The 12059-nt window shown below is 43.5% G+C and overlaps 1 protein-coding gene across 2 annotated transcripts in view; it reads right to left on the bottom strand.

Moving 5' to 3' along the window:
- The window catches only part of pcgf5b (polycomb group ring finger 5b), a 170911-nt gene that overhangs the window by 26369 nt on the left and 132483 nt on the right, over positions 1-12059 (bottom strand). For both annotated transcript variants that reach the window (XM_080205518.1, XM_080205517.1), the window contains exon 8: positions 5171-5260. In XM_080205518.1, coding sequence (XP_080061644.1) covers positions 5171-5260 — 90 coding nt within the window. The remainder of the gene's footprint in view (positions 1-5170; positions 5261-12059) is intronic.

The following is a 12059-nucleotide window of genomic DNA, read 5'->3' as shown; positions in this document are numbered from 1 at the left end:
TGTATGGCTGAAGGAGACCTCAGAGACAGGAAGAGGCAAGACCACAGAGAAATTTGAGAACAAAGGTGAACTTTAAAACTGAGATATTGCTCAACTGGGAGTCAATGCAAGCAACGAGATAATGTACAAAGGAGACTTAGTACAATTTGGATTTGCCAGAGTTTTGGATGTGGTCAAGTTTATGGTGGTTGCAAGGTGGGAGGACAACCTCCCACCTTGGTGGGAGCAGTAGTATAGTCAAGTCTAGAGGTGGTAAAGGAATGGGTGAGTGCTTCAGCAGCAAATGGGTTGAACAGGGGCTCAGTCAGGTAATGTTACGGAGATGCAAATATAATGATGGCATAAGGTCATAATGATGGCAAAGGCATGGGGTTGAAACTTCATTGTAAGGTCAGATAGCATGCCAAGGTTGCAAATGGTTTGACTCAGCTTGAGACTACGATAAGGAGAGGAATGAAGTTGGTGGCTAGAAAATGGAGTTAATTTTGGAGATTGAAAATAACAGCTAGAGTCTTCCCAACATTTTGTCGGAAGAAATTTCTGCTCATTCAGGGTGTTGGGCAAGCAACATGACAAATCAAAGGCAGTGCAGAGGCCGACACAAGTGATAGTGAGGTGGAGCTAGATATTCTCAGCGTACATGTGCAACCTGATATGATACTTTCAAAATATAGTGAGTAGGGATAGCACATAGATGAGAAAAAGGTGAGGCTAAGGATAGATCCTTGAGGTCTCAAATTGTAACTGTGCAACAGTACAAAGGGAAGTCATTGTAGATAATTATCTGGCTAAAATTGTATAGATAAAATGAAACCAGGTGAGGCAGCCCCACCCAGCATGATAATGGAGGAGCAGCGTTGAAAAAGAATGGTGTAGTTAACTGTATCAAAGGCTGCAGTCATAGTGAAACAAATGAATGGGATTACAACTGAATGTAGCAACTTGTAATGTTTCCAAAGGACAGAAATGTAGGAATGTAGCCCTGCTAAATTTCATTAAATTGCAATCCGAAGTTCTCTCATTTAACTTGTTTTATGTAACCATTCAAATAAATTAGGGAACTGTAACTTTAATGTGAGCACTCGCTGAATATAATAACTATTAATTCACCATGCTGCTATTTGCAGGGTGGAAGCCCATGTGTTAAATTGGACTACCCACTGTGACTTCCGCCGGAATGAGAAAGAGCCAGGATCAAGAAAAAAGGCCCTTGTTTAACACAAATTAACAGTTAATAGAAGAGAAAATCAGATGCAGCTTGGAAGTGGGTGTGGGGATAGTGCTGCAGGATTAGCCAGCACCCACTGCTTCCAATATGAACTGTGTGCTGCCTGCTACTTTAAATGATTGCAGCTAACAGCCAGTGCTAACTGTACTGCTGAGTGGTTACACACCTGAGCAAAAGCATGAGAGGCCAGCAGGAATTAAAGATGCCTATGTCAAGTACAGCCAGACTGCAGCCTTAAAAGAAGGTACACTGTGATTGCAGCACATGCTATATGTCATTCTAAAAGCGACTTTGGCATAGGGAACATTCAATAATAGCACATGGCAGACAGCAAGCTCCAAAATTTTCCAATGCTACACTGGAGGCTGTAATGTAGGAGATGAAAAAGAGAAATGTACTGAAATGCCAGAAGGTACTCCAGTCAAAGTTTGCTACAAGACAGTTAATGCTAAGAGTCAAGCCCAAAGGCCAAGATACATTGCTGCAAAAGATTCAACTAACCTCATGACTAGTTAGGGTTAGTGAATGTATCTTCAAATACTATCTCCCACCAAGTCTTACTCAATGCTCATCACACCTGCCATCATCTATCATAATCATGACTCATATCTCATAATCGTACCCTCACACAATAGCACCGCTACAAGCCTTACATCTCACAGCTTGCACATAGTTCCAATTAGTCAATCTTCACAAAAACAGAGCACCACACTCACTGGAACACTTCTGTTTTTCTTGCAGGACAAGGAGGCTCATAACTAATGGTGGAAGCAGAGTGTAAGCAGTGCCTGTCCATAACTACACGGAGGAGATGGTGCTCACCGGCATTAAAGTGGCCAGTGCAGTGGCAGCACTGAGATTATAGAAGATGATGGTGTCCTCAATCCTAAAACAAAGTCACAAATCCCACATCCCTCAATCTCTTCTGATTCACAAACTGCAGATGGTATAAGGCTGCACCTCCTGCTTTCCCCAACTTCCTTCACTCCAAACCAACCCTTGTGCCTTTCTCTTTTCATACACCCAACACCTACCACTTTGCCAGGCTGTGGTGACAAATAAACAGGTGGAAGGGCAAGAAGTGAGGCAAAAGAAAAACTGCCTCTCACTCTTATACCCACCAGCTTATGCACTGAGCATCTTGGGGACAGCACAGGAGGGGAAGTGGTGGTTTTTTAATTAATTCGTGGGACATGGGTCAGTGGCTGGCCAGCATTTATTGCCCAAGCCTAGTGCCCTTGAAACAGAGTGGCTTGCTCGGCCAGGGCAGTTGAGAGTAACCACATCACTTGGCTTTAGAGTCACATGTAGGCCAGGCCAGAAAGGAATGGCAGATTTCCTTCCTTAAAAGGACATTCGTGAACCAGATGGGTTTTTCCGAAAGTCAACAATGCTTTCATTGATGAGACACTGGACACAAGTAGCCTGCAGCCAGACCAGGGGGATAGGATGCGGGGGCAGGGCAGGATAGCGAATGTGCCAGCTTCCCAGAGGCTGAAGTTGTGCATGCATTCTAATGGGCAAATTTATCAACAGCGTGCAGCTCCCGACAGTATATCCTCTGTTGCTTTTCATTGGGTCCCATGTGAGTACAATTAAAATTTAAAGTGCCAGCCAGCAATGTGCATGGGAAACACGAGTGATTCCATGGAGGAGAATACTTTTCAGTGGTGAAACCCGCTGTCCGCTGACAATGCTGCAGCTTCTGGCAGGCTATAAATAGAAGCTCCTGGTGAAACAGGGAGGCCCTGCATTGTAGTCACAACTTTCCCGCCCAACTCCATTGCCATTAACAGAAGACTTATTGAGAACACAAAAGTGGCAGCAGCATTTTTCAAATTTAAATTTCTTTTATTATTATTTCAGATTACATTGGTTTTTCTCTATTCATATATGGATCATTGTTATTTGTGTCATCTAGGTTAGTCAGAGTTAAATTTACTGCGCACCTTATGGTTGGTATGCATTGGTGGTTACACCAATGTTAGGGACATTTCCTTTATAGTGGAAGTATCAATGTTGTGGTTTTTGCATTCACTCTTTATCAAATTTTGATGTTAGTGACCAGTGTTGCACTCGCCACTGACTGGCTGGCAGCTCTTGCTAGTGAGACATTCACCCCTGGGTGCCTGATTTCAAAGGAGTGCCTGTTGCTGGCTCACCACTGTCTGATTAGCATGTGGGAACCTTCTAGGAATTGAGCAGCACAAGTCTCTCATTGGCTCTCCAGCCAGCCGGCGAGGTCCCCGACAATTCAACAAGACTCCAACCCATGTTTTATAACTTTAACCTGAATACCGATCTCATCACAGTTGTCGGCGGTAATAGCCCTATTCCCAACATCGGTCACATACAAAGAACAAGGTCCAACCAGACTAGATAATTTCGTCTTTTGTAACATTAAATAAAAAATGAGAAAATTGAATGAAATTAAAACAGAGTCTGCATGCAATCTATAACTGCCCAGTTAGCATCTCTGAAAATAAGACAAGTCAACTTGAAGGTAAAAGGGGCGGCACGGTGGCATAGTGGTTAGTACTACTGCCTCACAGTTCCAGGGACCTGGGTTCAATTCCCAGCTTGGGTCACTATCTGTGTGGAGTTTGCATGTTCTCTCCATGTCCGCGTGGGTTTCCTCCCTTAATCCAGACATGTGTGGGTTAGGTGCACGGCTATGCTAAATTGTCTTTTAGTGTCCGAAGATATATGGGATAGGTTGATTGGCCATGCTAAATTGCCCCTTAGTGTCCTGGGATGTGTAGGTTAGAGGGATTAGCGGTGTAAATATGTGGGGTACAGGGATAGAGCTTGGATGGGCTTGCTGTTGGTGCAGACTTGATGGGCCGAATGGCCTCCTTCTGCACTATAAAGTTTCTATGATTCTATATAAACCTTTCAAATGTAACCCGTTTTTCTAATGCAGCTTACATCTGAAATTCACTTGTGTGTTCATTCCACACGTTACATATATATTTACAACATCTTCTGTTTTCGTGTCAGATTCCTGGCATTTGCAGTTTTGTCTTTCTTCCTAGTCATACTAGGATGGAGCTATTTATGCATGGAAAATAAATGCATGCAATATTTATTCTTCAGTAGGACCTTGAAGAGAGAACAAACCATTGTTCGTGCCCATATATTTTGTTTCAGTTACTCAGGATTTAAAAGCAATAAATGTAACTTAGGCAAATACCAACACAAGGCTCAACACACCAACAACACTTGGAATGCTTTGTGAGAAATGTTTATACTGAAGGCAGTCTTGGGTGCAATAAATGTGCTGGCCTACATAATAAATCACTACGTGTATTTTAGCAAGACACTTCCAAGCTGTGGGTGGAATTTTACCAGTAGTGCTAAGATGGCTTTGAAGGCGAGTTTAGGCGGAATTGGAGGCCATCACGTCAGCGGGCCAATGAGTTCCCAAGGTTTTGGGAGATATATGGAAAGGGGTGAGGACTATCCACCTCAGCAGTGGCGAGTCACCAATTTCAATATCCAAGTATCCGCTCTTAGGCAGATTGGGCATTTTCATAATTTTGATTTTCTCGGACATGATTAATATTTGTAGTTGCTACTGCTGGTTAATAATACCAGTTATCAGACAGTGGTGTCACATCAGTGCTAAAAACTTCACAAATTTCAAGAGTCCTGTTCTTTAAGAAACACACACCTACTAACAGAAAATCTGGTGGCAAAGATTCAATACTTTCTTGTGCACTTGGATATCAATATTGCTTATTCAGGAGGATTTAACATGCTGAAACAAGGAATTGGAGACAATGCTCCATAGACTTAAGCCACATTCACTCTTTATCATAAATACACATTGTGGGTGCACACATGCAGCCTCTATTTCTCAGTCAATGATGAAAAACTAATTTTGAAATATCAAAAGTTATTCAAAACTTTAAAATTGCAGAACTATTTATATGTACTTACATTTTCAGCTCTGAGTCTCCATCTAGTCATATATATGAATTCCATGGTATGATCCTTCCCCATAATTTCCCCATTGCATAGAACATCGAGCTACGGAAACAAAGCAAATTAGAAATATTTATTTTATACACATAACAGGGCTAAGATTGTTCTAAAGAATATAAAGTTTATTTTTCTCCTTAACCATTGACTCATCAGGGCAGCACGGTGGCACAGCAGTTAGCACTGATGCCTCACAGTGGCAGGGACCTGGGTTTGAGTCCTGGCTAGGGTCACTGTCTGTGTGGAATTTGCACATTCTCCCCATGTCTGCGTGGGTTTCCTCCAGCTGCTGTGGTTTCCTCTCACAGTCTGAAAGACGTGCTGATTAGGTGCATTGACCCGAACAGGCACCGAAGTTTGGCAACTAGGGGAATTTCACGGTAACTTCATTGCAGTATTAATGTAAGCATTACTTGTGACTAATAAATAAACTTGAACTTTATAAACAAAACTCAAAATTATGAAATTTGTGATTTCAGAGAATACACATTACATTTGTGGTATGTTATTTGCAGTGAAATGGGACATTTTTGATGAACACAGAACTTCATCCCAGTATTCTTTTTTTAATAGACATGCTTATAGCCATCCAGACACATACACAGCTTCACAAAAGATTATCATAACATGATCAAATCCAAATTAACAGAAAGCAGCATGAACGAATTATTCTTCAATCCTGGCCACAAATTCCTATTCAACTGCAATCAAAAACAATTGGTGGCAAAGGGGTTTGTGCAATCAGACTGAGTTATTGACTCTATGACCGCCCGAGCCCAAATGGTCCACTGAATTTTCTGTCCCGCCTGGTACGATCCCCACAGCGGGCAGGACAAGAAATTTCTGGCCAATGTCAGAAATGTGGGGGGAGTTTAATGTCTTCCTCCAATGGTGAGTCTGATGGTGGGTGAATTTAGTTAAGCAGGAGCGAGGCAAGTGGGTGGGTACCTGGCTACCCTCCTGCCTGCAGCCTGATTAAGGTCAAGATGGGAAATCCCATGGACAGCCTTCCCACTTTGTGACACTAGTTGAGGCTATTCTGTGGGCAATTAATGCCCACCTACATGCCTCATCTGCTGTGGCTGGTATTAACACAGCAGCAGGCAGGAAGCTCAACCATCCAAAGGGCACCACTATCAAACCTCTGTGGGGTTGTTTGCAGGCATGTTGTGGGTGCAGGCAGGGTTATCAGACATAAAGTGCCTGATTTAGGCACACGGCATCAAGTGAAAGGTGATTATTGAGAACCACCCTCTTGCCTTGTTGCAGGAAGCTTGGATGGGGGGAGGAAGGATGGCACGGGGGACATCTTCATCAGAAGCCCCTTTCTGCCTGGGAGCACTCTCTCCTCACGGAGCTGAAACATCTGGACCCTCCTCCTGTCCATGGCCAATTACCTGATTAAACATTCTCTCACCTCCTCCCATAACACCCTAGGTATTATCTCCAGCCCTTCTGCAGGAGCCTGTCTCTTAACTCAAACATGGCTCCCTGCATTCACTACGTCGTTCTGCGACAGCAGCACTGTGCCTAAATGGGCTGAAGAGCTGTCAGTCAATGCAGGTAGGCTCTCTATTCTTCAAGGCAGAACCTCCTTCCAAGAACATAAGAACTAGGAGCAGGAGTACGCCATCTGGCTCCTTGAGCCTGCTCCGTATTCAATAAGATAATGTCTGATCTATTCGTGGACTCAGCTCCACCTACCCAGCCGCTCACCATAACCCTTAATTCCTTTACTGTTCAAAAATTTATCCTTGCCTTAAAAACATTCAATGAGATAGCCTCAACTGAATCACTGGGTAGGGAACTCCACAGATTCACAACCTTTTGTGTGAAGAAGTTCCTCCTCAACTCAGTCCTAAATCTGCTCCCCCTTATTTTGAGGCCATGCCCCCTAGTTCTAGTTTCACCCACCAGTGGAAACAACTTCCCTGCTTCTTTCTTATCTATTCCCTTCATAATCTTATATGTTTCTGCAAGATCTCCCTTCATTCTTCTGAATTCCAATTAATATAGTCCCAGTCTACTCAGTCTCTCTTCATAAGCCAATCCTCTCAATTCCGGAATCAACCTAGTGAGTCTCTTCTGCAACCCCTCCAATGCCAGTGAATCCTTTCTCAAGTAAGGAGACCAAAACTGTACACAGTACTCCAGGTGTAGCCTCACTAGCACCTTATACAGCTGCAACATTACCTTGCTGTTTTTAAACTCCATCCCTCTAGCAATGAAGGACAGGATTCCATTTGCCTTCTTAATTACCTGCTGCACCTGTAAACAACTTTTTGTGATTCATGCACAAGGTCACTCAGGTGTCTCTGCACAGCAGCATGCTGCAATTTTTTATCATTTAAATAATTGTCCATTTTGCTGTTATTCTGACCAAAATGGATGACCTCACATTTACCAACCTGAGCTCCATCTGCCAGACCCTTGCCCACTCACTTAGACTTTCTATATCCCTTTGCAGACGTCCAGCATTCTCTGTACACTTTGCTCTGCCACTCATCTAAGTGTCATCTGTGAATTTTGACACACGACACTTGGTCCTCAACTCCAAATCATCTACGTAAATCATAAAAAATTGCGGTCTCAACACTGACCCCTGAGGCACACCACTAGTCCCCTGATTGCCAACCAGAAAACCACCTATTTACCCCCACTCTTTGCTTTCTGTTTGTTAACCAATCCTCTATCCATGCTAATACATTACCCTTAACATGGTGCACCTTTATCTTATGCAGCAGTCTTTGGTGCAGCATCTTGTCAAATGCCTTCTGGAAATCCAGATATACCACATCCACAGGTTCCCCATTGTCCACTGCGCATGTAATGTTCTCAAAGAATTCCTCCAAATTAGTCAAACATGATCTGCCTTTCATGAACCCATGCTGCATATTCCCAAAGGGACAATTTATATCCAGATGGCTTGCTATTTCTTCCTTGATGATAGATTCAAACATTTTCCTTACTACTTAAGTTAAGCTAACCAGCCAATAGTTACTCGCCTTTTATCCACCTTTTTAAACAGCGGCGTCACATTTGGTGTTTTCCAATCTGTGGGAACCACCCCAGAGTCCAGCGAATTTTGGTAAATTACCACTAGTCATTTGCTATTTCTCCCACCATCTCTTTTAGTACCCTGGGATACATTCCAGGGCCAGGAGATTTGTCTACCTTTAGCCCCATTAGCTTGCCCAACACTATCTCTTTCGTGATAATGATAGTTTCTCGGTCCTCACCTGCCATAGACTTCTTGTCATCAATTTTTGGCATGTTATTTGTGTCTTCCACTGGGAAGACCGACACAATGCCTCAGCCATTTCCTCATTTCCAGCTATCACATCCTCTCAAGGACCAATGTTTACTTTAGCCACTCTTTTTCGTTTTATATATTTGTAGCAACTTTTGCCATCTGTTTTTATATTCTGAGCTAGTTTACTCTCATAATCCACCTTACTTTTCTTTATAGCTTTTTTTGTGGCTTTTTGTTGACCTTTCAAGCTTTCCCAATCCTCTAGTTTCCCACTAATCTTTGCCGCTTCGTATGAATTTTCTTTCGATTTGGTTTCCTCCTTCACTTCCTTAGATATCCATCGTTGATTATCTGTTTTTCTACAGTCCTTCCTTATCAATGGTATATGCTTTTGCTGAGCACTGTGAAAAATTGCTTTGGAAGTCCTCCACTGTTCCTCAATTGTCCCTCCATAAAGTTTTTGCTCCCAGTCCACTTTAGCCAACCCCTCCCTCACTCCTTTGTAGCCTCCTTTGTTTAAGCACAAGACACTCGTATTGGATTTTACCTTCTCATGCTCCATCTGTATTTTAAGTTCATCCATACTGTGATAGCTTCTTCTGAGAGGATCCCTAACTGTAAGATCATTAATTATTCCTGTCTCATTATACAGGACCAGATCTAGGATAGCTTGCTCCCTTGTAGGTTCCATTACATATTGTTCAAGGAAGCTATCACGGACACATTCTATGAACTCCTCCTCAAGTCTGCCTTAACCAACCTGGTTTGACTAATCGACATGTAGATTAAAACCGCTATGGTAATTGCTGTACCAGTTTTTCATGCATCAGTTATTTCTTTGTTTATTTCTCACCCCACCATCATGTTATAATTGGTGGCCTATAGATTACGCCAATCAGTGACTTTTTCTTCTTACTGTTTCTAATTTCCACCCAAATGGATTCAACCTTTTTTTCCATAGAACCTATATCATCTCTCACTACCACCCTGATGTCATCCATAAATATCAAAGCTATACCACCTCCCTTACCTTCCTGCTAGTCTCTCCAAACAGTCTGATATCCCTGGGTATTTAACTCCCAGTCATGACCATCCCGCAACCATGTTTCTGTAATGGCCACCAAAGCATACTCATTCGCAATAATTTGTGCCGTCAACTCATTTAACTTGTTTCGAATGCTACGAACATTCAAATAAAGGTTTTTTTTACCTTTTTTTGAATTTTAACACCTCCATTAATAAATAACGTCTCCTGAATTCTCCTTCCTTTTAACTTTTTTCCTGATTTTCAATGTAGTTGGAACTTTTTCCCCACATGCTAACCTGCTGCTTTGCTTTCTATTAACCATTATATTTCCTGATATTTTACTCTTCCCTTTTCCCCAACTTGCTAGTTTAGAGACTTTTTGATTACCCTATTTATCCTTTCTGCTAGAACAGAAAGGATAAATAGGGCGGCACGGTAGCACAGTGGTTAGCACTGCGCTTCACAGCTCCAGGGTCCTGGGTTCAATTCCTGGCTCGGGTCACTGCCTGTGTGGAGTTTGCACATTCTCCTCGTGTCTGCGTGGGTTTCCTCCGGGTATTCTGGTTTCCTCCCACAGTCCAAAGATGTGCAGGTTAGGTTCACTGGCCACGCTAAGAAATTGCCTCTTAGTATCGAGGGATGTGTAGGTTAGAGGGATTAGTGGGTGTAATATGTGGGGGTGGGGCCTGGGTGGGATTGTGTTCGGTGCAGACTTGATGGGCCAAAGGGCCTCCTTCTGCACTGTAGGGTTCTATGTTCTATGTTAACATTGGTCCTAGATCGGTTCAGGTGAAGACTGTCCCAATGGTACAGATCCATCCAATACTGATGCCAATGCCCCATGAAATGGAACTCCTCTTTCCCGCATCACTCCTTTAGCCACGTGTTAACTTCCCTAATTCTCTCAACGCTATGCCAATTTGCATGTGGCTCGAATAGTAAACCTGTGATTATAACCCTTTTGAGGACCTCTTCTTTATTTTAGTTCCTAGTGCTTGATAGTCCCCAAACAGTCCTCTTTCCTAGTCTTGCCTATGTTGTTCGTCCCAACGTGGACCATAACAACTCGATCTTCCCCCTCCCATTCCAATATCCTTTCAAGCCGGTTAGTGATGTCCCTCACCCTGCCACTGGTGGGCAACATATCATGCGGGACTCACAGTCTGGCTTACAAAGGATGGTACCAATCCCCCAAATTATAGAGTCCCCTACAACTACCACTTGTCTTTTTGCTCCACCCTCTTGAATGGCCTCTTCCACCAGGGTGCAGTGATCAGCTGGCTCATCCTCCCTATGGCCCTTTTCATCATCCATGCAAGCAGCAAGTACCTCATTGAACAAGGTCAAGAGCTGAGACTCCTCTGTTCCTGAATTCACAATTCTCCTACCTGCCTCACTTGCAGTCACACCATGCTGCCCCTGACCACTGACTGAATTACACGTACCTAATCTATCAGGTGTGACTGCCTCCTGAAACAAAGTGTCCAGGTAACTCCCCCCCACCACAATGTGCCGCACCATCTTAAGCTTGGACTCCAGCTCATTAATTCTGAGCCAAAGTTCTTTGAACAACCAATTCTTTGATGTGGTCACTGCAGCTCGCAATAGGATCTGCCAGCTCCCACATCATACAGCTACAGCACATCACCTGTCCACCCATCTCTACTTAGTTAATTAATTTAATTAGAACAGAAGTCCTGCCTTCTACCACCGAATGCTAATTTGTGGGTGAAATGTTGAGCATCCAAAATGTTGAGGCCTGGTGAAGTTACGGCAAGGAAAGGGAACCAGCTCAAGGAAATTTCATGCTCAAGTTTAATTCCACCACTCTTATATTTCCTACCTTAACAATGATAGAAGATGCATCAGAGATATCTGGCAGAATCTTCCACTCACTGCACAGAGTGCTGGCTGAGGCGAGAAAACTGGTGTGCAGCTCTCCAGATGCACAGATGAGTTTCCCCTCCAAATCTTTGTGCATTCATTGTTTTTGCCATCAATCTAATAAGGAGTATCCTGATAGAGCTGGCAATGCTGGCTCCACAGACATCAGGATGCCATCATGAAAGGCCACCTGATCTTTGTTATAAATAAGCTCCTCCCCCAGGAATCATAGAAACACCTACCCCGCTCCCCCATCGCACAAGCATCATCAGGCCCCCACCCCAAAAGCTACAGAATGTGCCTGCACTCCTACCCCCACCAAAACACTTAAAGGGAACACCCCCTGAATGGGATTCCCTAGAGGGCTTGCCTCAGGAAGTGCCAGGGTCAGTGCCAGGGCACTGCCTGGGAATGTACCTCTTCCCATAGCACCTCCAATGGGCTCCCCTTCAACTGCCTTAGGTTTTTTAAAGCTGTAATGAATCTCATCGTTGTCAAGTCACGTCACATCAGCAAGGTATGAATATTCAGTGAGGAGGAAGTCCTACAGTGATAACTTTGGAACCTCATTATGTCATGGGTGAGAGGTGCAGAAAATTGGGAAACAAGATTTTGCCAGCGAGAATCTCGTTTCCGTACTCTCATGAGATTTCAGACTCACATCGCCATTTCTGCTGATGGCT

This window comes from Carcharhinus amblyrhynchos, chromosome 17, assembly GCF_965287045.1.
Source record: "Carcharhinus amblyrhynchos chromosome 17, sCarAmb.v2.hapA, whole genome shotgun sequence".
In the NCBI taxonomy this organism is placed as follows: domain Eukaryota; kingdom Metazoa; phylum Chordata; class Chondrichthyes; order Carcharhiniformes; family Carcharhinidae; genus Carcharhinus; species Carcharhinus amblyrhynchos.
The sequence above is the reverse complement of the archived record's forward strand: the minus strand, read 5'-3'. Positions and strand labels throughout refer to the sequence as shown.